This window comes from Haliotis cracherodii, unplaced genomic scaffold (genome assembly GCF_022045235.1).
Source record: "Haliotis cracherodii isolate W230 unplaced genomic scaffold, xgHalCrac1.p SCAF_5, whole genome shotgun sequence".
NCBI lineage: Eukaryota > Metazoa > Mollusca > Gastropoda > Lepetellida > Haliotidae > Haliotis > Haliotis cracherodii.
In genome coordinates, this window is record NW_027266308.1 from 61,652,468 (window position 1) to 61,677,299 (window position 24,832).

Genomic DNA, 24,832 nt, shown 5'->3' on the forward strand with positions numbered 1-24,832 from the left:
TAGTAATAGTGGTGATGTAATTTTAGAGAGTGTTTACTTTCATGTAACAAATGTTATATTTGGGATAACACTTTCTGAGTAAAGTACAGATTCTCGTACATTTTGGGGTTGAGTCCTGTCCGGGATTCGAACCCACACTGCCAAAATGAGGCACCTTATCGCCAGCACACAAAGTCAGCGATATAACCCACTCAACCAACTCGTTCATGGTTCACGTGTATGCTGCTTTGAAGCACCATAAAATACCACATACATGCATATATGAATGAGTGACTTTGGTCAGTATTGTTTTATTATATATGTCAGCTTAGGGTGGGAAGGAGGCCCACAGTGTCAAAGATAATTGACATTAGATCTTCGGTTAATATTACTTTTCGAAACATTTGAACAGGTATGTAAATAAAATACAAGAGGTGTACAACATAAGATGAAACAACTCCATATTGAAATCATTGTACATATGTGTAACTCCCAAATATAATTCGAATGTATTAATAACTTTATTTTGTGTCAATTTGCTGTTTATAATTAAGACATCTACTTAATCGTCAACTGGATTTATCGATCATCTCTCCTGATAATTTGGACGATCCGGACAAAAGCCATTCAATAACATTTTTAGCAACTATTGAAGATACCAGCTGTATCACACATTGTGCAACACGTTGTGTAAAAACCTATCTTTCTGTCAGGACTACTTGTGGTCGCAGGAACGCAGTACTTTCTGATGGGTATGTTCGCAGTTGTAGGACAAAATCACTCTCTTACAGAATTGTTTGTAGTTGAAGGAATTTGGTACTTTCTTACATGACTGTGGTTGAAGGAAAGTAGCACTGTCTAAAAGGACTTTGTGGTTGAAGGAAGGTATTACTTTCTTACAGTATTCTTTGTGATTTAAGGAACTTCAGGTATTACTTTCTTACAGTATTCTTTGTGATTTAAGGAAGGTAGTACTTTCTTACAGGACTCTTTGTGGATAACGGAACGTGGCACTTTCTAAAAGAGCTAATTCTTCAAAGACGATTTGTTTGTGGTTGAAGGAAGGTAGTACTTACTTACTCGACTTGTTGTGGTTCACGGTACTTTCTTAGTAGGCTTTTTGTTGTTGAAGGGAGATAGCACTTTCTTACAGGACTATTTGTAGTTGAAAGACTATAGTACTTTCTAAAGGGACGTAGTACGTTTTCACAGGACTATTTGTGGTTGAAGGAAGGTAGTACTCTCTTGCTGTACTATTTGTAGCTGACGAAAGGAAGCACTTTCTTACAGGATTATTTGTGATCGACGGGGAAGGTTGTATCATATTAAAGGACACTGTGTAGTCAGAGAATGTTAACACCTAACGCTTCCTTCTGGATTTTACTTGGTTGGTTGGTTAATAGCTGACCGTGTTCGGCAAGCTCGACTTCAGAGAGTTTCTAGGACTTCTGCCTTGCTGCAGACAGAAACACACGAAGCACATGTGGTGTCCCCTTTGTTCGGAATATGCCTCCAGGCACCTCATAAGGCAGCTTGGGTTGCATACTCCCTAGAATGAGCTGAGAATGGAATTCGAGTGTTCAATAAAGTCAGGACCTAAAAGACCCGTGGGGACCCCGGGGTAGAACCACAATTTGTTTGTCGTGAATGGCGACATAATTAAGGTAAGGATGGTGTCTTAGCTGCTGCGCGTCATCGTGATCCGTTGCTCATCTATCAGTCACTGGTTTACCTGGTCCAGACTTGATTAGACTTTGTACAGGTCACCGTGAAATGGCAGAAATTCTGCTGACTACAACGTTAGACAACATTCCTTCATTCCCAAGAATATCAATAGAAAACGGCAGAGCTGTTCCAGCAACACCATTCGTTTTCTTGGCATCCACGACTTTAAATGAATTTTATAACGATTTGAACAATATTTCAGTAACTGTAATATCACGGCGTGTCAGCTTGACGTGCAGACCAACGTGATGCAGGTCTAAGGAACCGTTACGAACCTATGATAAAGGGTCCCTGGAAGCCATAGGAACGCAATTGTTAACTCCCCCTAGACGACTTTTTACCCGTGCATAAGTTGCTTTAAAAGCTTGATGCTCCAGATATGGACGGAAGAAACTACAAACGATGGTAATTGGCACCTCGCCATTTTAATAGACAAGACATGTTCAAATACAATAATCAATCTATACAAATATAAGTCGATATGTAACTATAGGAATTCGATAACGAGGAAGGCATTACTTTGAGTCTTCTCTTTGCAGTCGGATAATGCGGACCATGCATTCAAGGCACATAGTAGTAAAGGCAAGTGATATCCCAACTAACAACACATAGAAGGCACTCTGCAGTTGAGATATCTCTATTGGCTTGTGGACGACTTGAGTGAAAGAGCAGTTACTGCCCTTAGGCCACCATTTTTGCTTCCATGCACCCATCAAGCCGCTTTCATGGAACTTGAGAACTCTAGAAATAGACATACATTTACAACATATTTCGGGGGAAATTCTGGAACACGACAGATGATACACTATTCATTAACGGTTAATACTTTATCACACATGGATTCTTTAATAGGTTCAGACACGACATATGAATGAAATTAACTGTATTTATCACTGATTCGATTCAGTTTGCAATTGGTCAACAATCAAAATGTCGTTGTTATATACATTGTATACAATCTGTATTTCTTTGAGAAATCGACAAGATAAATAAATTACCGGATAAAAGAATAAATGGTTCGGAGTGATTTGTATTTGAGTAGAGCTTCTTCTACTCTAACTTACAGTAATGGTCGGTAAGGCAAGGTGCCCTTGTTTGGGGTCCGAAATCTCGATAAACAGGGCCCGGGTTATCGTGTGTCAAATTATTCAGAGTGAAAATGTGAAACATGCATGCAGACACCGTGTCTGGTGTGACAGTTTTGATTACGGTATAATAACCAGTACATATGTTGAAATGTCATCCGCTAAGCCGAGTTAAACTTACATATCAGACACCAATTCTCCATAAGGCGAATTCTGGGGTAGTCCAATGGCGTATTGGATCCTGTAGAAATAGTCTTTGAGCAACCTGACGTCGCAGTTTTGTGTGGCCCATATACTTCCAATGTCCGACTCTGTGAAGAAGACGTAGCCGCCTGCTTCCATCCGCGCCTTGTGGTAGTCCGCTGAGATATGCAGAACACCGGGATCTGATAGGTTGGATTTCAGAATACTATCCCAAATTTTCATAAATGAGGGATTCGTTGAGCTCTGTAAATATAGGGGTTTGGTACAACAGTTTTGTTCATTATTTCAGAAAAAAATGTTCTATTCATGCAAACCAATTAAACAATTTCAACTTCCTTTCAAACTTAATCAGCTTCTCGAAGAAACTTTGATAATAAGATGTATGTCCCTATGCATTCATAAACAAATTTGAAATGAAAATATGTTATTATGTTTACACTTATTAAATATTCATTTATCATATTCATGGGGAGGGGGGCGCTTGGCACGGTCGGCCCAGTGGTCTAAGGCGCCGCGATTCGCTGTGCAGAATTGCGTCCCTTGGGCACACCAGAAACCTATGATTGTGGGTTCGAATCCCGGTTCGCCCCGATTATGTTTCTAGGTTTGTCAGCACCATACCCGTGCTCGTGGGTTTCACCGAAGAGGTAAACGTCACTTCGGGCTTTCCTCCCACATTAAGCTGACACGTCGCGATATGACTGTAATGCAGTAAAAGCGGCGTTAAACCCACCTCACTCACTCAGCCATATATATGTGCCTGATGTTGCGCGACCTCAAACCTTTATGTACGGGTATTGTAATGATGATAATAAGTTTCAAACGTTTCCTGGAGGAGATCTTATCTACATAAAACAGAGGTAATCATTCAGACCCTATGACATATTTGAACCTCTGATTGGACAGCTAGTGATCACACAGAACAATGTTTTGTACTATATGTCAACTTTTACGAGATAATGGCATGCGTTATCCACAGTTTGTTCTTTTTCCGATGTGCATAGGTCGCCAAGCCCTAATTGTTTGGGAATATTGCCTGAACGGTCTAATGACACCCCAAGGGCTTCTCCCAGTGATGAACGTGTCTGTGATAGCGCACCTGGAACACGTTCACCCACAGCGTCCCTCCGTGTATCCCCCACGTGTAATCCGTCTGGTCGGCTACTTCCGGGATGGTGTTGAACGGCTTTGTCTCCTTAGCGACTGTGAGGAAGGCGATGAGATTACCAGAGTAGACAGCGGAGATGATGGTCGCGAACAGACAAAGTAAGCCCACAAATATGGCAGTCGAAGAGGATCGTAGTTTGATATTTAAACCTGCAAATGATAATACATTTACATTATATTTGATATCTGTAATGTTTCTTTGATACCATATTCTATTTGTAATCAAATTAGACGAGAACGCTTTACCGTTAGCGAGGATAATATGTGAACAGCTCCTCCATAAGACAACATTAACGGGACATTTACGAAATTGGACGATAGGGCGATTTCGACCATATCATGGGCATCACCATCAAACAGTGATGACACCAGGTGTTCGCGAAAAGATGAACCTATCCTTCCCCGCCGGTGGCACTCGTCACAAACTTAAGCGAAGGCTAGTCAATTGTTCACCTGAAAATGAAGCGAGTCTTGCAAGGTTTAGTTCTACACCGCACTTCACTGTTATGAAGTAACAAATGATATGACGTCACAGTCATACATAGCAAGGTGATTAATTTCATGCTCACACAAGTGTATCTTTTTCCTGCCGGAACTCTTATTATTACACTTACTTTGAATATTGTAGTAACCACAACGCTGCAGTTTTAGCCTATAATTGTACGTATAATTATTTCAAAATGCCTCATTGATTGAGAAAGAAGGACGTATTCTTTAACAGAAATATTAGCCTCCGCGATAATATCAAATCATCTGTTTCACTCAGAGGTGCATATTGTGATTTGACCCATCAGAATATAGTAGTTTGTAAAGGTGAGGAAGACTTACCGAAAATAGCCTTTAAAAAAACGTATATCACTGCATGTGTAGACACGCATTGCGTTTTTAACTCTCATATATATGACCGGTACTTCGCAGGCAAACGTTATGTGGACACCCCTCAAGAAAGTGAAACTACAGACTGATGAAACCACCATGATGTCGCGTATATGACGTCGAATTGGGTGATTTCACTTGTTCCTAAAAATTGCAATTCAATGTCAGTTCTGCCAAAATGAATTGCAACACATTCTTAGAATATTGTTGAAACTCCAGCACTTCAGTTTTATAACATACATTTGTTTATATTATTATAAATTTTGAAAGTTCCCACCACCTATGACTGAGAAAAAAGTGACTTTACTACTAGGAATGTATACCTCGAAAATATGCGACCATCAAATCATCAGAGGTTGTTAATATCATTTGGAACTCAATAAGACTCGATGAGTTGTCAATTCCATGTAAGTACATTGTAGGTTCTTATGATTGGTTAACATTATAACGCAATGGAATTTCAAGCAATCTTTGGATACTTTATTTTTTTATATTAGGTTTAGCTCATTATTTTGGCGTTGTGCTTCATGACAAACGAATAAAGCTTTCTTCTTTTGAGACTTATTCTATCCAATTTCAAACACAAATCTCGACTGAAAAGCAACTCTTTTTTAAATAAATTTAAATAATTTATTTAAGTTTCGGTTTACGGTGACTTGCCTTTGCATGTGTTTATGCGGGTGGGGCAGGACACAATCACCTGTTCGCGAACACTTATTTAATAGCGATTCATAAATACACATTCATGATACAGTCGGAATCGTGCACTCGACTCTGTTTTAGCAGTGATTTCTTATGACCATGGGAAGGAAATACTGCATATTGCATCTGAGTGTCGTGACGTAGACAGGTCCCAGAAAAATAGTACACAGATATTTAGACTACATTTTCCTGTAGATGTCAAGCCTTTTCCTACACGACTGTGGGCTCAGGGTACATTGGAGCTAAATATGCTGTCCTACCATGGAATGGGTATAGCCGAAGCAATATTCGATCTATATAACGACGGCCTTTAAATAAACAAGTCTTGATCAGGAATACTTGTGGGTGTCTTTTCGGTTTGCCTAGTTTTCATTGTGAGTTTCTGCTTAAATAAATATATTCTTCATGGCTCAGTGACCGCTGATACTACCTATCACCCCCGTACATCTGACCCGTGAAGGTTCCGGGGAAGAATAGGTCTTCAGCAACCCCTACTTGCCGTAAAAGGCGATTAACGGGATTGGTTGATACATGTCATCGTTCCCAATTGCGTTGATCGATGCTCATGATTTCAATCACTAGATTGTCTGGTCCAGACTCGATTCTTAACAGACCGCCGTCATATAGCTGAGTGCGGCGTTAAACAACAAACTATGTACATCTGAAGAAGTCTTACACTTTATAGATTTTCGGTGTCTGAGTAGTCAAAATGGGAAATGGCAAAACAGTAATATGCAGGCATTTATTCATTTCATTAGCTGATCTTACGTTCAGTTATCTTGTATGCAAACATGCATTTCACATGTTTATCTTATGGTGGCATTAAATTGCATCCTTTCACGTGTATGGTATATTTCCATAATCATTTCATTCACTTTTCATCCAATCTTACACATATATACATATATATTTCAGATACATACATTTTTTATTCACAAAGCAGGCACAGTCATATGTGTTAAGCAGTATTTCATTTAGCTCTGCGATTTAATATGAAAACATTATACTGCATATGAATTTAAAACTGAATAATAAATATACATGGTGGTCAGTTTTCAGGATTTCTGTTTTTATGTGAACTGATTTAGTTCGTAGAAGAGTTTAAGAAGGAGGTGTGCCCTACTCAGGAACTGAATGGTCGTCCTACGACCAATGTCATGATGATGTTTGTTTGTTTGTTGTTTAACGCTGCACTCGGCCATATTCTGTAAGTAATCGAGTCCGGACCAGACAATCCAGTGATTTACATAATTCATGAGATTTTATCCATGCAATTGGGATACGATGACATGCATCAACCAAATCAGTGAGCCTGTCCACCGGATCCCGTTCGTCGCCTCTTACGTCATGCACGGGTTGCTGAAGACCTATTTCACCCCGGATCATCACGGGTCTGATGAACGTGTATCCGTTTCGTGGTTCGACTTCAAGGGTAATCTATGCATACTTCCTCTTGTATGTTGCTTATATAAAAGCCTATCTAACTTTTGAACTAACTATAAAGTCATTAATAGAACATATGACTTTATTAGTGAATGAAGCTGAGTGGCCTGGGTCATTACCAAATTAAGGGCTGAACATTTTTTTGCGTATTTTTGAGTACATAAAACGGGAATAGTCAAAATGGGACATAGTCGCTAGCTGGGCGGGGCGGTGGAGAGCCTGGTGTAACTATTAACGCAGTCGGAAAGGATGACACGCAATCAGTGTACTCAAATATTGTGACAACCTAGTCATCCTTTAAGTAGATAACCATTTTGACTTAACATCTGCCCAGACTGCATCACAGATTATTTCCAAAGTATCAAAACAATCGGTGTCATAAAATATTAAAACTTACCTTGTCGGAGAAATATACCGAACACACGAAGAGCATCTGCTGAAAAGTCTATTGATCCTTCTACTTCATCCTTCTGGCACCTGTGTAAGAAATGCACCAGCCCCACGGAGAATACGAAAGCACATGCTATAAATACATGGACCACCCAACTGAAGGGAAGCGACAGAATCAACCATTCTTTAACGCTTGAGTCAGGGATGCGATAGACGCCAGTGCCAACGTCGTTATAGAAAGGGTATGTGGAATCCATGACCTTTTCCCTGTCGTGTGACATTGAAATGGGGGCCACCACCATGTCGACATCCTGCAGCGAAACAACACAAGTTTATTGCTATTGTAACTGATCATTCATTGTTTGCTTGTTGTTAACGCCGCAGTCAGCATTATTTTTTTCCAACTATTTCACGTCGGCGTGTACATAATGGAACCTGCCCCAGGCAAACCAGTAGTTGATACTACGAGCAATCTCCTACAGTGACACGCAAGTTTATTCTTTTATTATATTTATAAAAGTACGGTCAATGCCAATAGAGAGAAATCGCGTCAAGGGAAACACGCTCTCAATCCACCAGCCATGCTGGACGAATGTGTGAGTGAGGAGATGTTGTTTTAAATGTTCTTTTACGCTTCAGGCAGCAATATTCAAGTTTCAAAACAGACTGTTAATAATCGCTTCAGACAAAGCAGTAAGTGAACATATGAACAATGACCAGTATTGAGACCGGGTATTTTTTTCTGCTTGAAAACACGCATTTATTTTCTGTGAGAAGATGAACCAAGCCAATTTATTTCACAAAACAGTATTTTAAGGACATCCATCTAGTTCTCCCGCTTCCAACTCCCTCCACAATATTAAATGGTCGTTATTCAAAGCTATCGCGATGCCAACCCTTTTAGTTGAAGTGATCTGCATGTTATATCAAAAGTTCTGATCAGGCCTTGAGGATACAAACCAATAAAAATGTCAGGATCGGTCAAAACGTCTGCGGTAGTGCTATGGCATCATCACTCAACGAGGCCACAGAAGCAACGAAGAAATGCTTTTCCTCTAGATCTATTACTATCCATCATATTCCTATTATTATTCATACCCAAATGTCATTTGATCATTCCTTCTCCGGTGTAATATGTATGGTTCCAACAAATCACACTAGTGCCCCGGAACCCTTAAAGGGCATACAGGAAAACTACCCTTGAACCTAAGCTTAAAGTACAAACATAATATTCACCTTTCTCTGCAGCTGACCAATTAATCCACTGTATTGGCCATTGGTATTGGTGCCCCATTCTCCATCAGGTGGTTCTATCAGTTTATACCTGAAGTTAATTGGACCATATATTGTCACATTTATTAGCATGTATTACAACAAGCTTAAATTTGGTAATATGCGTTTCACAATATCGGGAATGTTTGTGTAGTTGCCATTACTGTGGGTGTTGTATGGTGTCTGTGGGTAAATATTGTCCAGCGTAGCATCAGCAAGTTTACAGCTATTCACGGTAGGAAATGTGTCAATTATATATAATACCAATACATATTACCATCGAGAACATCACATGAAAACATTACCGAAAACTACACTAACATATCACAGGACGATTTGCAAACTAAAATTAGTTTCCAATTTAATCAAAAGTACCAAGTAAAGATACACTCTTCAAAAATGGAAACCTTTCAAATGCTGACTAAGACTCAAGGAACTTTCTTGCAATGGGGTGCTTTCCACTTGGGAAGAGTGATATTTTAGTGTAGTTTTGTGTTATGTTCTCATGTGATATTCTCGATGGTAATATGTACTAGTATTATAGTTCAAGACAGTTAGGAGCAATGCTCTTGGACCAGACAATACAGTGATGAATAGCATGAGCATCGATCAACACAATTGGGATTGAAGACATGCATCATCCATGTCAGCGAGCCTGACCACCCGATTCCGTTAGTCGCCTCATACGACAAGCATTATAGTCGCTTGTTACGGCAAGCATGGGTTGCTGAAGACCTATTCTACCCCGGATCTTCACGGGCCTCGATCCATGCAATTGGGATCGGGTGGTCGGGCTCACTGACTTGGTTGATACATGTCATCGATCCATGTAATTGGGATACGATGACATGCATCAACCAAGTCAGTGAGCCCGACCACCCGATCCCGTTAGTCGCCTGTCACAGACATCATGGAAATTGTGACCTATGTTTATGTTAAGAGTAACCCGAAGTATGGTTGTTTCAAGATCCATGTACAAGTATACTCTTTAAAACAAGTAGGAGATATTCAGAAATAACTCAAACTTTCCCAAATTGTAAGAGATATTAGTTTCTAATAATAGTTGTAATAATAATTAAGAATATGCTGCAACCGGTAGTGAAGTATGACAGTAGATCTTATGACCGCCAGCGATCTTGAGTGAGTGAGTGGGTTGGGTTTAACGTCGCTTTTAACAATATTCCAGTTACATTGTGGCGTGTCAGCTTAATGTGGAGGAAAGCCCCACGAGCACGGGTATGGTGATGACAAACCTAGAAACATAATCGGGGCAAACCGGGGTTCGAACCCAAAATCATAGGTTTCTGGCGTGCCCAAGGGACGCAACTCTGCACAGGGAATCGCGGTGCCTTAGACGACTGGGCCACCCGTGCCCCCTAGCGATCTTGAAGGGAGATAGGATTGGCTGGAAGGTGATTTCGACGCCGCCCGACATGGCCACTCCTATCAAGGAAGTACAAATTGAAACGCTTTACATCTGAGAACATGTCAAGCATGGAGATGAGCTGCATGAAGGCGATTACTAATCGTCTGACTAGTAACTCGTACTCCAGTAGCCTGATGAAAGTTTGCAGCAGTTCGTTTCGCCTTTTGAGCCATGGACGGCCCCAACAGGGTCAATCGTCAAAACATTTGGGTTTGTTTTTACCTGTTCAAAAGTCTGCTAATCACAGTCTGTGACACTTTGAACGTATTAGCTATAGGATGTGTTTTGGTGTTTTGTTTGACAGACATAAACGTTTTTGCATATGATGTTTGTCGTCAACACTTTCCTTTGTTTTAATACCTGGTATCAACATGAATTTTCAGGCTCCCCTACTTTTTTTAAAGAGTATATTTACGACTGCCATCTTTTGCAGCGAAATCCGGAAAGTCCGGACACCGAAACCTGTATACATATACAATGTATTCTGACACCGACAATACGTTCCTTTCATGTCACTGTCGAATTCCATTTTTAAGACATCAGACTATACCTGTACAAAAATGGAATAAATAATAATATACAATTGTGAGATCTGCTTACGTGAAATTGAGTGCTCCAGCCATTTCGAAAAGAAGATCGATGCAAAAGCCCTCATATGTAGATGTCTGATTATTCCCTTGCTTCATCACGAACGGATACCACTAGTTGTTAAATAAGAACATTGATTTATAGCTGCAGGTTACCATTTGAATGAAAATCTATTGTGAGAATAAACCACAAAAAATAATTGGTTCCAATTAAAATCGCCATTGCCTAAGGGATATTCGTATTCTCTGACAAGAAAAATACCTTGAGTTTGTTTGCACTTTGAATGAAATAATTTTTTGCTATGAAATTTTGATGGGCTACTTTTTTAACAAACGAATGCATCTAGGTCAAATAATAAACGCAAATATGTATACGTTAGACCAAAAAATAAATTACCAAATGTGAAACGGTTGGGGACCAATTATTCCGAATCGTCAACATGATATTATTTTGAAAATATACATATATAAAATAGATACTTCAATCAATAGATATTCACAATTCTAAGATATCAGTCTATCATAGATATGTCGTGTCCGTAAGTGCGACCCAGAGTTTTTCGGGTTTAGTAACTTAAAGTGTTTTGCCCTCATCTCATTATTTGTACAAATACTTGATTTTTTGTTGCCTTATTAAATGCCTTCTTTTCAACAGACTTTATATTTTTAAATTATTATTACTCCATCTTTCTTAGAAAAATTACTCGTTTTTGAAAGCTTTTTCGGCGAAGGAAGAACTCCTTTGTGAAATGTTATTGATATATAACAATAATTCCTCTTTAATATTAATTAAAATATACAGCCTGTAACAAAATCAAAACCGAAAACAACACTGAGCAGAAAGAAGAAGAACAACGATAGTTCTCTCTACAATTCCAGCGAAAACATTTATCATTTGCTTTGGTTTTCATAAAGTTCTTTGATGCTTGAAAAATACATTGACATGTGTGACGGCTCGTTGCAATTCCTTTTCGAGTAAAATTCTTGTTAAAATGAAGTAAACACGTAACATTTACCACATTTGTAGCCACAATGAATGGCCTCCCGTTAAATCCTTGATTGTAATTAGGAAATATCTGTGATTTCGAGGAGCATAGTTTGATGTCACCTCTGTTGTACTGACAGACAACGTCTAGGTTCCTCACTGATCCCCGGTACATCAACGAGTGGATTTCCCCAGACCAACACTCAGACGAGCCTTTATATGCCTAAACGAACAATGCAAGCAAGGTTATGATGGCATTTTTCACATAACTCAACCATTTCTGTATTGTCTGAATCACCCTTGTCACCAATAAACATGTATACACAGGTTGTTATGTTTCCAACACTTAAAGAAAACGTCTCAATTGTGAAATCATTAAAGGTGCAAGATCAGATCTGCATTTCTTTTTCTTTTTCTTCTTCTTTTCTTTGTGTGTGTGTGTGTGTGCGTGTGTGTGTGTGTGTGTGTGTGTGTGTGTGAGAGAGAGAGAGAGAGAGTAATGTTTTGATTAAGGCTTCCTACCCCATCCAATACCTGCGCGTCTGATGATGGCTCTATTTCTTTGTTTATTATCCTTCATTCTGCGTACACAGACTTCTCTTTACATGGTAAGTGTGTATCATACCGCAACAACGGAGACCTTCTGCCATACTGGTTCATGTAAGTTTGTGCACTGTGTCGCGTTAATGACGTGTTCAGAAACACATCCTTCTATTTTCTATTTTGATTCATTTGAATTTTTCAAGCTGACAGCCATGTTTGCTATTGGTCCTTGTTCAACGCTCGGTATCTTCGCTAATATAAGCCTTATTTAGGGATTGTAAAACGGGACGAGGTTAAAGAAAATATATGCAATTATGAAATCTCATCTTGCACCGATAATGTCAAAACACGCTGTTGATTGACAATTAGATACAAATAAACTTTGCTAAAAGGGTAACGCTATTTTTCGGGGCATTATCATTTGCAGAAGCCTATTGAACGTAACGTCATCTTTCTCTATCCTATGACGTCACCTAACAACGGGCGTAATAATGGCCCGTCGTCAAGCAATATGAGGGCATCATCAAGTTACAGTGGCCCGCTCATTGATAACATGCGGGCGGTTTAATGATAATTCTATCCATTAGCTATAATGAGTAATAAAACATTCAATGTGTCGATATGAAGTATTTATATAATATGATAAGATTATATGAATTACAACCTGCAAAGTCTTATGGGTATCAAATTTGTATCTCAGTTACGATATCTTAGAAATAAGAAACAATATCAAGAATAATTCAAAATCAATTTCATCATGTTTTAACATGTCATAATACACCCTCTAAACCCACACCTCTCTCATAATATAGCTCATAAGGTCACAATCACAAAAGCAGATGATTGGCAATCATATCGATTCATTCCTCCAGATGGTACCTCAAACAGGCAGCCTGCGATGGGAGTTGGCGCGGATATTACGGCAATGTTGTCAACCCAGCCTCCCACTGCTTCAACCATGAACATATCTTCCTTCGGCAGCAACATGAGCCAGTATGATGATGACCGGAAATCAGTTGTCTTCTGCATCCAGTTGTCAAATCTATTGACCTGTAAAAAATAAGGTTAATAACGCTGCATTTACAACCGCATTCCCCATATCACTACGTAAGTTGAGCGACATGTTTCATAGGTATTATTGTTTAATGGATATCTGCGCATAATAACTCATAATGACAGCTAGTGATCTAGATTGTCGGAATTTCAATTTTAGTTATTCATCTTTCATGCATTTAACGTTTTAATCATTGATTTATTAAATTCTTAACAATGAAGAAACCCTGCATAAGCGTTGCCACCAACATGTTACAGGGTGTTCATAGAGACAGGCTGAGAGGACATTTTGAGAGAAAAAGATAGTTAGTAATATCGTAACATCACCAGAGAAATGAAACGTGCTAAATATCAATGAAACTGTCGACAATCGGATGTGTAAACGATATAAAATTTGAGCTATATGGAAATAGTAGAGAACCAGAAATTAACCTGCTTAAGAATTCGTTGAAGACATAACGTATTACACAAGATAAGAAAGTTCCAGGCAGCGGTGGGATCAATGCTTGTTGATTTTAACATCAGGTGCAGAAGCTGTTCGTCAGTGGCGTTGCTTGGGATGATGAACACCAATGTCTTCACACCGACGGCCCATGACTCATCCAATATTATTTTCGATGCCATCTCTGCAGTGAAACATGATGTTTGTCCAATGACATTAGTAAACAACTGCGTGATCAAATATTCAATAAGAGGAGGTGTTATTTATAGTGTCTAGTTCAATTAAATTAGAGGTAACGCACTCGTGATATATATAATTTCAAATTAAATACATATAGTCTAAATAGAAAACGGGGGGAAATGAGAAGAATTCACAATAGTTTCCTAAGCTGCAGTTTACTGCAATCTTGACAAACTTTATATTCCGCAGTTAATATTTAGTATTGGCAGTGGGTTAGCATAGTAGTGAACGCGGTGGCTCGTCACATCGATAACCTACATGGGTACATACTGTGAAGTCTATACATGGTGTCTCCTCCTTCATCTGGCCATCTTCCAGGAGCAATGAGGTTAATTAACTGACTATACAAGTCAAGTTTCCACCATTGCCGAACTCGACTGGAATTTCGAAGTCGACAAACGTATCTTTGCATTGTGAAACGAAATCGACACGCGGTTCGTAAACAACACGACGAATGTCGTGCAGATTTCGGGCGATTGCAGGATTTGCAAAACTGGGCGTCAACTGATATTTTCCAATTTTGTTCGTGTTCTTAACCAAGGTGATTTGGGTGCACTTTGCGGGGTAAGACCCTTTTTATTACAATATAGAACTTGATTATCGCTCGGGTCGTCTTTTTTGGGCGCCGCCATTTTATTTGAAGCAAATGCAATTGATATGAGTGATGGAATCTGATAGATATGTAGGAGGGGAATAGAAAGGACGTAACTCGTTATACCCACTGACGGTGCTAAGATCGAGCCACGAAATTCCAGCTGATTTGGCAGAGCGGCGTGTATACTCACTCACTTACTATAATTCAATAGCAACATACGAGGGGTAGCTGAAATGTTCTGAGCCTAACTATGATGGATCCCTTTGATGGATTGAGTTTTTTGTTGTTTATAATCCTCTCCGAGGTCTGCACACTTCTTCTTACGAAACTTGAGCGCCTGGATCCAATTGGGAAGAAGGTTATACTCATGGTTGAGTAAAACGTTCCCCACAACTGAAAGGACGTCTTCATCATAAATTTGCATATTGCTTGCCAGACACTCGTCTTCTTTGGAAAGAGGTGGAAATCTGACGGTGCGAAATCTGGTGAATACAGAGGATGTTCAATGAGGTCAAAGCCACAGTCTTGCATTGCAGCCACAGCGACAACGGGCATACGGGCAAGTGCATTGGCCTGCTTGAACGCCCGTTCAGTGAGTTTTTCACGACTTTCAGTTTTCATTGTCTATGATATCGCGAGGTAGTCTACTAAAAGGATTCGTTTGTAATCCCAGAAATGTGAAGCCATCACCTTGTCAGCTGAACAGACTTTGCCTTCCTCGGAAGACGAGGCGCAATATGTTTCAACTGCTTGGACAGATGTTTAGTCTCTGGCTCATAGTGATATTGTCAATGGTCAACAAAATCATTTTGGCCTGCTTCAAAACGACGAAAGAGAGGCCTACTGTATTGGCTCTGTGACGTGTGGTGAGTCGTCCACCATCCATAATCATATCATGTATTTTATCAACATTTCCATCATGGTGACAGTTGGAGTGTTTCTGATCTTGGATCATCTTCGAGTCAATTCTGTCAACTCTCGAATTCTGCTTCCCACTTCTAAACAGTGGCAAAGAAAAGAGTACCATTCCTTATATACTGAGTCAAATTAAAAACTTTTTTTAAAAGTAATCCCATACATGATATACAACGCCTCCGAATGGACCTTGTGATGCTTGTGAACACATGATTAGGAAGACGGCGCCATTGTTGCTGCAAAATGGTGCCAAGATCTTGCAAATTCTGTGGTTGGTTCTGGAGAGTGCGCAGACTTCTGCCAAGAGCATCCCAGACGTGTTCGAAGGAAATTCCTTGTCAAAATTGCTGTGTGGGGTCTGGCAGTGTCGTATTGGAAGATCAAACCGGGGCCATGTGCTGCCATAAAAGGCAAAAGTTCTGGTGCCAGTACCTGGTCGCGGTAAGCAGCAGCGTTTAGGTTGCCACGAATGACAAGAAGCCTGGAACGTGCATTGCCACAGAAAGCACCCCACACCATGACACTTCCGCCTCGAAATCTGTCAACTTTCTGTACACAACACTGGGCGTAACGTTCATGACGGCGCCTCCACACCCTCGCCCTACCATCAGCAAATGGAAGATTAAATCGGGATTCATCAATGAAGTCGACTTGATTCCAATTTCTCTGAGTCCCTCGTAAGTTTCGCTGTGCCCACAATTGACGTTTTTGTGTTTTTCTTATTTTGTTAATGACTGCTAACAGGTATGGCTGAAAACACGTACGGTATCATGGCCACGTGACCAGTTGCACGTGAAAATCACTTTTGCCACTATAGTGCTGTGCACAAGATTTTGATTGATTCACCTGCACAAAAACGGGTGTTATCTGAAGACAATACGTGGCCATTACTGTTTAAATACACAATAAGGGCCCACAATGATAACTGGTCAAAATGTAAAACTTTTAGGATTGTGAAGTTTTTAATTTGGTTCAATATAGTTAACACACTGTCCGCAGTGGAGCACTTTGAGAGACTTGATGATAGCACGGTTGTGATGTCCATTTTCATCAACAGAAAATACCAAGTCACTTTGATATCTGCAGAAATATACTGCCAGGTTATGTACATTGCATTTGTTTCAAATACTGTCTGTAATCATTGAACGTATTGTACTAAATATATGCACATGCAACATGTTAAGAGCGTAATTTACATCCTTCGTAGTTAAGCTCAGAAATGCATGGTTCAGGTAAGCCACGTCTGGTGTATTGCAACATTTATTAAGTATGATTTAACGTAACTTTAGCTAATTCACGACGGGATAGGTTTCACACACTGTACCATGTTAAGAATCGATTCCGGATCTTCGGCGTGGCGATCCAACGCTTTGTTACCTGGGCTGCACGCCATTTAATAGAAATAATGTTTGTTTATTTAATGCCGAATTCAGAAATATTACAGCAGTTTGATGGCGGCGTGTAATTGATGTTATGACAATTGATCGATACCTTATGGATGCGACGACATCCTATCAACCACGTCATCGAATATGACAATCCGAGCAAATTATGTCGCCTCTTAGAATCGGCATAATGGTACCAAGGATATTGCGGCTAAGAACAGGACCCACTTGCACAAAGTGATCGTTGCGCAAAGACTAGTGTAAGCCTATGTTAAAGTATGGGAGCTACGATCATGTTAGAGATAAGATTGCTTTGTGCAAGTGGGTCCTGTTCTTACCTGAAATATCCACGGCAATATTTAGCCTTCCAATATGTAATGAAATTCCGCACACTAGAAACTGAGTATAATATGGAGCTATGTGTTCACCATAGGCTATGTGTCCTTACCGTGTTCTTCATCACTGAGGATGATAAGCGAATCCCAGTTGAGCTTGATGAGAAGTGGCTTCAGGACGGTGTAGATGTATGTTTCTGGAAGATGGAAGGTAATATCACAAGCTTCTCCTGTTGTCCCATTAGTGTCTACGTCAAAGCACACAACGTCTGTGGTCAGTGAGAAATGCCGCATCTGATAATGCAGGAAGCTGCACATGAATGATGGCGTGAGGATGGCATAGGCCCTCTCCATCATTGATGACACCTCTGAAAGTAGTTGTGATCAAATAATTGATGTAGCCCACCTTTATACCATATTACACAAGTTCCCCCAAAATATGTTTCATGCTTATCAGCTTAATCTTTACTTTTTTTGTGTCATGAGCAACTCTTTCGTCCAATCTTTCGCAACAAAAGTAATTTTGGTCTTGGCAGTTAGAAGTTGCTTGTTTTTAAATCATTTTTTATATTAAATAATATTTAAATGAATAGCATGTGGTTGCACTAAAATTGCATACGAATTCATCTCAAATGTACTTTGACATATCAAAGGAAACATACTGGTTCGATTCGACGACATATGAGACACTAAAAACCCACATCTGCACACTTTATGTATTTGCTTCTAGCGTTGACGTGTATATATATATGGCAGTATATAAGATATTACATACCCTAAGCATTGCGTTAATCTAACATTCTCTTTTTATGTATGAACTTGAAAACATACGCGTGGAAACCAACGAAAACGGATGTCTGACGTCGATTTCGGTAGATACAATCTTCCATGCCTGGCATGTCCATGTGAAAAGTGCGGATTCCAGGCATTGGACATTGGTGCCAGGCTCGTTCTGACTCTCAAGTAGAACTGAAACAGGACACAGGTTGTACATTATCTGATTCCTCTGCTGAAATTTAAGAATTGACTATATATACACGCACTGTTATTAACGTATAAAAGGACACCAACAATAAGTTCATAGACTGCATTTGGTATCATTAACACAAAGAATAGTAGACACCAATAAAAAAATCTTCGGCGCAATAATGCAAAACCAGCCCCGCCGACTTTATTGTCAGCCATCCACGAAGAAGTAGTCAGCTGGTAGGCGTGACTTACAAAATCGCTTTATTGAAACATAAGCGGATAGTAAATTGCTTGGTTAGCCAATACAATGCCACGGAATATGTATGTATGTATGCAATATGAACTGCTTAATATGTCCCAGTGTAAGAGGTAAGTGGCAGGATTTATAGGACGTACTGAGCTAACCTTTAGCATTACCTGTCTGTAAATAACAGTCCAGGACAAGAAAGACATGTGCATATCGTCGAGGCACGATGAAAGACAGTGTCTGTTGAATGAGTCAGGAAAAACATTGTAACAAAATAATCTAGTCAAATACGAATGTACAAATAACACTTTTCAAGATTTGTAAGGTGCAACGTCCCAACTATATTTAACTTTATGGCTGAGATGTGAACGTGGAAATGGTATTTCACTCGAAACATTCAAAAACCAAATACAAATTATCCAATAGGTGCTCTCACAATATGAAAGCACTTGTTCAACCTCGGTTAGAAATGCACGCTTCGCAAAGGTCTTTATTGAAATCCGCAGAACTCCCGCAGGGCTACTCAATGAGTTAAGGTGACATGTGTAAGCACTTTTCTCTCGTAGGACACTTATCATTAAAAGAAAAACTATTGCATTTAAACCTTTAATATATCTTTTGACCTTTCTGAGTCGCCGCGACCGAATGTAGCTGATGACCTGGCTACCACATGAGTATTTGATACTTGATACTTGCGAAGATACGTGTTAACATTTGTTTGAACGTGTACAATAATCAATTCAATCAATACAATGGCTCTTATACCCCTCGTTTATTGTAGAAGTCTTTTAAACTTCCTGTTTACCTGATAATGTTATAACAATGTCAACATGACTCGATGCTTGTCACAAACCAAGCTTGCAAGGTGACACGCTTCTCACTCATACAATGAAACGCAGGTTGACTTGTTTCTGTACAGTATAAGTGCTTGTACAGTGTGCAGTAAACTCCGATTTACAACCGTTGAGAGCTCATCAGTGAATGTTTTGAAAAGGGTTACATGCACTGTTCAGGAAGGAAACTGAAAACAGGTTTCATGGCATTAAACGATCATTTGTTTATAATATCGATCCTACTGATGTGCATGTCAGTTTGGTCACGTGATACTGCGTTGGCATGGAGTTGATTATGCATGTTCTTATGATCTGAAGTTGCATAACTCAGTCACGACAAAGACATAAACCTGTTTTGTATTTCAACAAGAAATATATGTCTATATTCGTAAAGAAAATAATTAAATGAACAATACTCATTATGAGCATACACTGTTTTAAAAGTTAACATGAAATAAATAGGTAGTTAAGAATATAACCAAGACTGTTTTCAGGAAACACATAAATAGATAAGAATATAACCAAGACTATTCAGGAAACTCATAAGTAGATGAGAATATAACCAAGACTGTATTCAGGAAACACATAACTAGATGAGAATATAACCAAGACTGTATTCAGGAAACACATAACTAGATGAGAAAATAGCAAAAACTGTATTCAGGAAACACAAAAGCAGATGAGAATATAACCAAGACTGTATTCAGGAAACACATAACTAGATGGGAATATAACCAAGACGATTCAGGAAACAAATAACTAGATGAGAATATAGCAAAACCTGTATTCAGGAAACACATAAGCAGATGCGAATATAACTAAGACTGCATTCAGGAAACACATAACTAGATGGAAATATAACCAAGACTGTATTCAGGAAACACATAAATAGATGAGAACATAACCAAGACTTTATTCAGGAAACACATAAATAGATGTGAATATAACCAAGACTATATTCAGGAAACACATAACTAGATGAGAATATAACCCAGACTTTATTCAGGAAACACAGATGTTGATGAGAATATAACAAAGACTATAATTATTCAGGAAACACATAGATAGATGAGAACATAACCATGACGATATTCATGTTTACTATACTATTTAATATTATCACTTTGGTGAAACCAACGATCTCGGTGATAGTGGTGACAATTCACAAAATCAGGGCGAATCTTCCTGGACGCAAGTCTGTCCAGCTTAGTGCAACGCCTCAAACGACTGTGACACCATTGGTCCCGGGTCGTGAATAGGTTGCATTCGTTGGAGGAATATAATTGTCGTACTTTCATAGATGAAAGGATGAAAAGTCTCCTACCCCTAGCATCAATAAAAAAAAAAACCATAACACGTACGCATCATGTCGTGTCGTCTTCGTTTTACGAATCTAGAAGTCCGAGTAAAATGGACACATCATCCATCTTCCATGTTAGTAATTACATTTTTCAGTATCATCATTACACAAATAATACCTTTTAAAATGAAAAGCGTAATCGTTTAAAATGAGTGACTTTTTGTGCAAAGTATGGTATCATTAAACAGTGATAGATGTGTGTGTCTTCGTCTATTACAAGTGACTTTGTTATGTAATGCTTCTCATGCCAGTGCGACATCGAATATGCGTTTCCCATGAAACATATTTACTTTAAACACAAGAATAATATACCCTTAGTGCACGGCAGGTGGTGAAGTGCATGTTTAAGGCAGAGAGAGCGCGAGTGGATCCGTACAATCGGGATCGATTTAGATTTAGACAATTTAACGTTTTGTGTTCAGTAAACTAGCACTGTTGCTATAGTGGGACTCGTTCCAGTACACACTTACCTCTATGGTTACACGGATTGGTTACGCAGAAAGGATTTCCAGCATTCATTCTGAATTAAGTGTAACTGAGTAATTAACGTGAACAAACAAGTAACAGGAAGTGCTTATAAAAATATTAGGAAAACAATACGCAACGATCTGTTTAGTTCTAATTTTGATGGTTTCGTAGGTTCCCCATTGTCATTCCACATGTCTTAGTACATGAGAGTGAGTGAGTGTAATACCAGAGACATAATGTGAAAATACCCGTAGTTTGGACAAGTGTTGATATTGAATAGCCAGTTTGGTGACATGAGGGCATGTCAGCTTTGTGTGGGTGGATCGTCCAAAATAATTCGCGTTGAAGACTATCCACTTGGTGAAACCCATCAACAGGGGTGTGCCACTGACAAATTATTTATAAGGAGCATGATGAGTTTGAACCCGGATTCCAGCCAACAATCATCAGATAAGGGACGCGATACAGACACATGCGTCGGTTAGCAAGATAAACACACTACGGTAGTTAGAATAGAGATGAATAAATTCTACTTTTATGGGATTGTTTTATTCCGTGTCATAAAAGTTACATTGTAGTACAACGCCTGTTCGTGTAGTGTCAGCTCTTTAGTTTCTGAGAAGAATATTCCTAAAGCTATCATTTGTTTATTTTGTTCTAATTCTAAAACAAATCTCACTGGATATATATTTTAACGCCAAGAACAGATCTTGAAATGGTAAGAATCCAAGGCACGAACGTTTTTTTGCATCACTTAAAAAATTGACGAGCCCTGAGAGCGCGATGAGTCGCCAAGACATGACGCGCGTGAAACAAATTCAGCTTGCTTTTTGACAAGTAATATAGTAAAATGCATGACCTTGGGCAAGTGTGATATTAACATTTGACTTACTTGCTCTCATTTATCAATCACGTAAATAAAACTTGTCCATTCTGATGGGCCTTTATGAGCAAACAATGGTCTGATCAAGAGAAAAATAGTGTTTGTCCATCTATTCGTTCTTTCAGCGAAAACCTTTCAAATTAAACATGCGTTCAATGTATAGAGTGCCACACTGATAACATATGCAAGTACCTCCCTTTATAGACGGATTTCCTATTAGTCTTGACGTTAATAGATATTATATGTCGCCGTGGTAAAAGACATTCGTTAGTTTTGACTGTGCGGATTCTAATCCCGCTCACAAGAGACGTTTCTCGCATAACAAAAATAGACCCGTGAAGATCCGGGTTAGAAATAGTCTTCAGCAAACCTATGCTTGCCGTAAGAGGCAACTAACGGGAAGTGCGGTCAGGCTCGCTGACTTGGATGATGCATGTCATCACAATGAATGAACAAAAGGTACTATTCTATGAATATTAGCTTCCGCGGTGATGCAGCCGTCAAACCAGCTGTTTCAATCAGAGGGGGTTTATTGTGATTTAATAGCTTCTGATTTACCAATCAGAATCGTGTAATTTCCAATTTCTTAGTAGAATCAAAGTTAATTTATATTTATTTACTGTCACATCCTGAACACCATTATATTGTGTAATTTTATGTTGCAATGCAAGCATAATTAATTACACGTTAATGTTGTAGTGCAGCCTTTGAGTCTCATAGAATATCAAACAACATTTCACCTACATTAGCTGTATTAAAGTACAGAAGGCAAATTCTGTAATTCACGTAAAACATTGCACTGATGCGTGCGATGGTGTACTTGTTTCTGAATTACTGAGTTTGTTAATAGTATTTTGATCATTTCATTTGAGAATAATGACCTTTAAATCACGTCTTTTACAGTCGACTTTTTAATAAATGTAAAACAGATGGTACATTGACTAAAATCAGCATTGATCTATTGTTCAGTTCCTGTAATACATGTTGTTTATCTCCCAAGATAAAAAAAGTACTTACCTACATTAAGCAACTCGGTTGTTTCCGATCTGTTTCCTTGCAGTATGATGGTTAGTGCAAGGTACACCAGACACTTGGCCGACATCACACACATGTCCTGCTATCAATTTGCATCATCCTGGACAAACAGCTTGATCTTTCTCACGCTCTACGGGACGTCTAATTATTTGAGTAGAATAAAATTGATCTTGTTTTTTCTTGACTGTAGATTGGCACGTTATAACATACACTGTAGCCTTAATCGATTTGTCGTTGTCGAACTTACATGGGTTCAGCGTATGATGAAAACGGCTCTCGGGACATACTCAGTGTCCAATTGTGGGACTATATTCTGGACATTCACGCCTTGCTTCTGTATAAGCCGTAGCGAGACAAACAGACGCATTCACCACCGTTGATTTACCAGGGAAATGAGAAGACAGACTTTTTTGAAAATGAGGTTCTTATGACAAAATAATGATGTTCCTATTGGTGTTGAGCTGATCAATGACAGGTATCAGCCCCCAAACAGGTACTTAATTATACCTTGTGAATGTCAATAGCAAATGCGCAGCATGTACATGTGGATTATGCATGTACCTTGAAATGATCAAACTGGAATACGTCAATCCTGTCTTGTATTAGGCATTTAGACTTTGTTGCTAGGATCCATTCACACATATTATGCAAACTACACTGTAGAATGCAGTCACTGTTGGAACTGTTTGTTCTCCCGTGTAGCTGAAACAGTCAGAAGATTACATTGTCAGTCCGTGTTGATGCACCCATCTATCGTGCGTCAGGGCTTGTGTCAGAGTCAATGCAATTAATTCAGCATGAACGTGTTTCGCTAAATATAGCGATGACGAAGACTGAATGAGGCCTTTTGGCCTATGAATAAAATACAGGTTTAGCTACCCAACCTTTTAAAATAACAGACCTGATAGTATGCACTTGACAAAAATGAAGCATCACCCTTTCTAATGTTTATATAATGTCTATGTATCTCTCGAAAATTTCTTCATACTATAATAATGTGTATATTTATCATGCGCCAAATCCACACACTAAAACTAGCTCAAAGCGCTGAGTTATTACCCGGATGAATGCATCAGTGTCCTCTTGACCGTGATTCTCAGCTCCCTTGGGAGTACATGACATTGGTCTCATTTTGATAAATGTCACAGCTACGTGGGCAGTTGGTACAGGAATACTGTTCAAGAACTCCATATGGTTGCCAGTCAAAGGACGTATCATATGGATGGATTAATTCCCAATTTGTAATTCGTTAATGCAATATATGTAAACGATAATTTGATTCTCTCTTTAATAAGAAGGTGGTGTGAAATGGAGTTTGTGTTTGAGGATTATTGCACTTACATAGCGACGTGTATGCACGTGTGTGTGCGTGTGTGTGGCTGCTTGTACTCGTCCGGACTAATGCCGATTTATAGTGCTAGCCTACTGAGATTCCATGCCGCAGTTGAACATGAATACCCAACTCAGACACAGTATATTGACCAGTCCTGGCTTAAGCTGCTTTATGCCGAGCGCCAGACTGGGTAACAACAAGTACCATTGTTTAACGTCTTTTGATATGACGCGGTCGAGATCGAACCCCGGATCTTCCACTCTCCGAGCGGACGCTCAACCACGAGGCCACGGAGGCGGTCCCGACATGATGTGTACACGAAGGGCTCCACATTAGATCGATGAATTGCAGAATA

At 39.2% G+C, this 24,832-nt stretch overlaps 1 protein-coding gene across 1 annotated transcript; it reads right to left on the minus strand.

Annotated features, from left to right (window-relative positions):
• Positions 1-2,219: 2,219 nt before the first annotated feature.
• Positions 2,220-23,220, minus strand: LOC139444406 (glutamate receptor ionotropic, kainate glr-3-like). The gene is made up of 12 exons (XM_071225378.1): positions 23,127-23,220; positions 18,181-18,318; positions 17,463-17,717; positions 13,870-14,063; positions 13,264-13,434; positions 11,873-12,064; positions 10,870-10,970; positions 8,808-8,895; positions 7,579-7,882; positions 4,093-4,310; positions 2,971-3,236; positions 2,220-2,445 (listed from the first exon to the last, which is right to left on the minus strand). The coding sequence occupies exons 1-12, from the start codon at positions 23,218-23,220 to the stop codon at positions 2,220-2,222; spliced, it is 2,247 nt and encodes a 748-aa protein (XP_071081479.1).
• Positions 23,221-24,832: the final 1,612 nt, after the last annotated feature.

Coding starts and splice junctions, on each gene's coding strand:
- LOC139444406 (XM_071225378.1), bottom strand. CDS start 23,220: ATGTGTGTGATGTCGGCCAAGTGTCTGGTGTACCTTGCACTAACCATC. Junction 8,896..10,869: donor GCTGGAGCACTCAATTTCAC/GTAAGCAGATCT, acceptor AATTAACTTCAG/GTATAAACTGATAGAACCAC. Junction 7,883..8,807: donor TTGGTCAGCTGCAGAGAAAG/GTGAATATTATG, acceptor GTTTCGCTGCAG/GATGTCGACATGGTGGTGGC.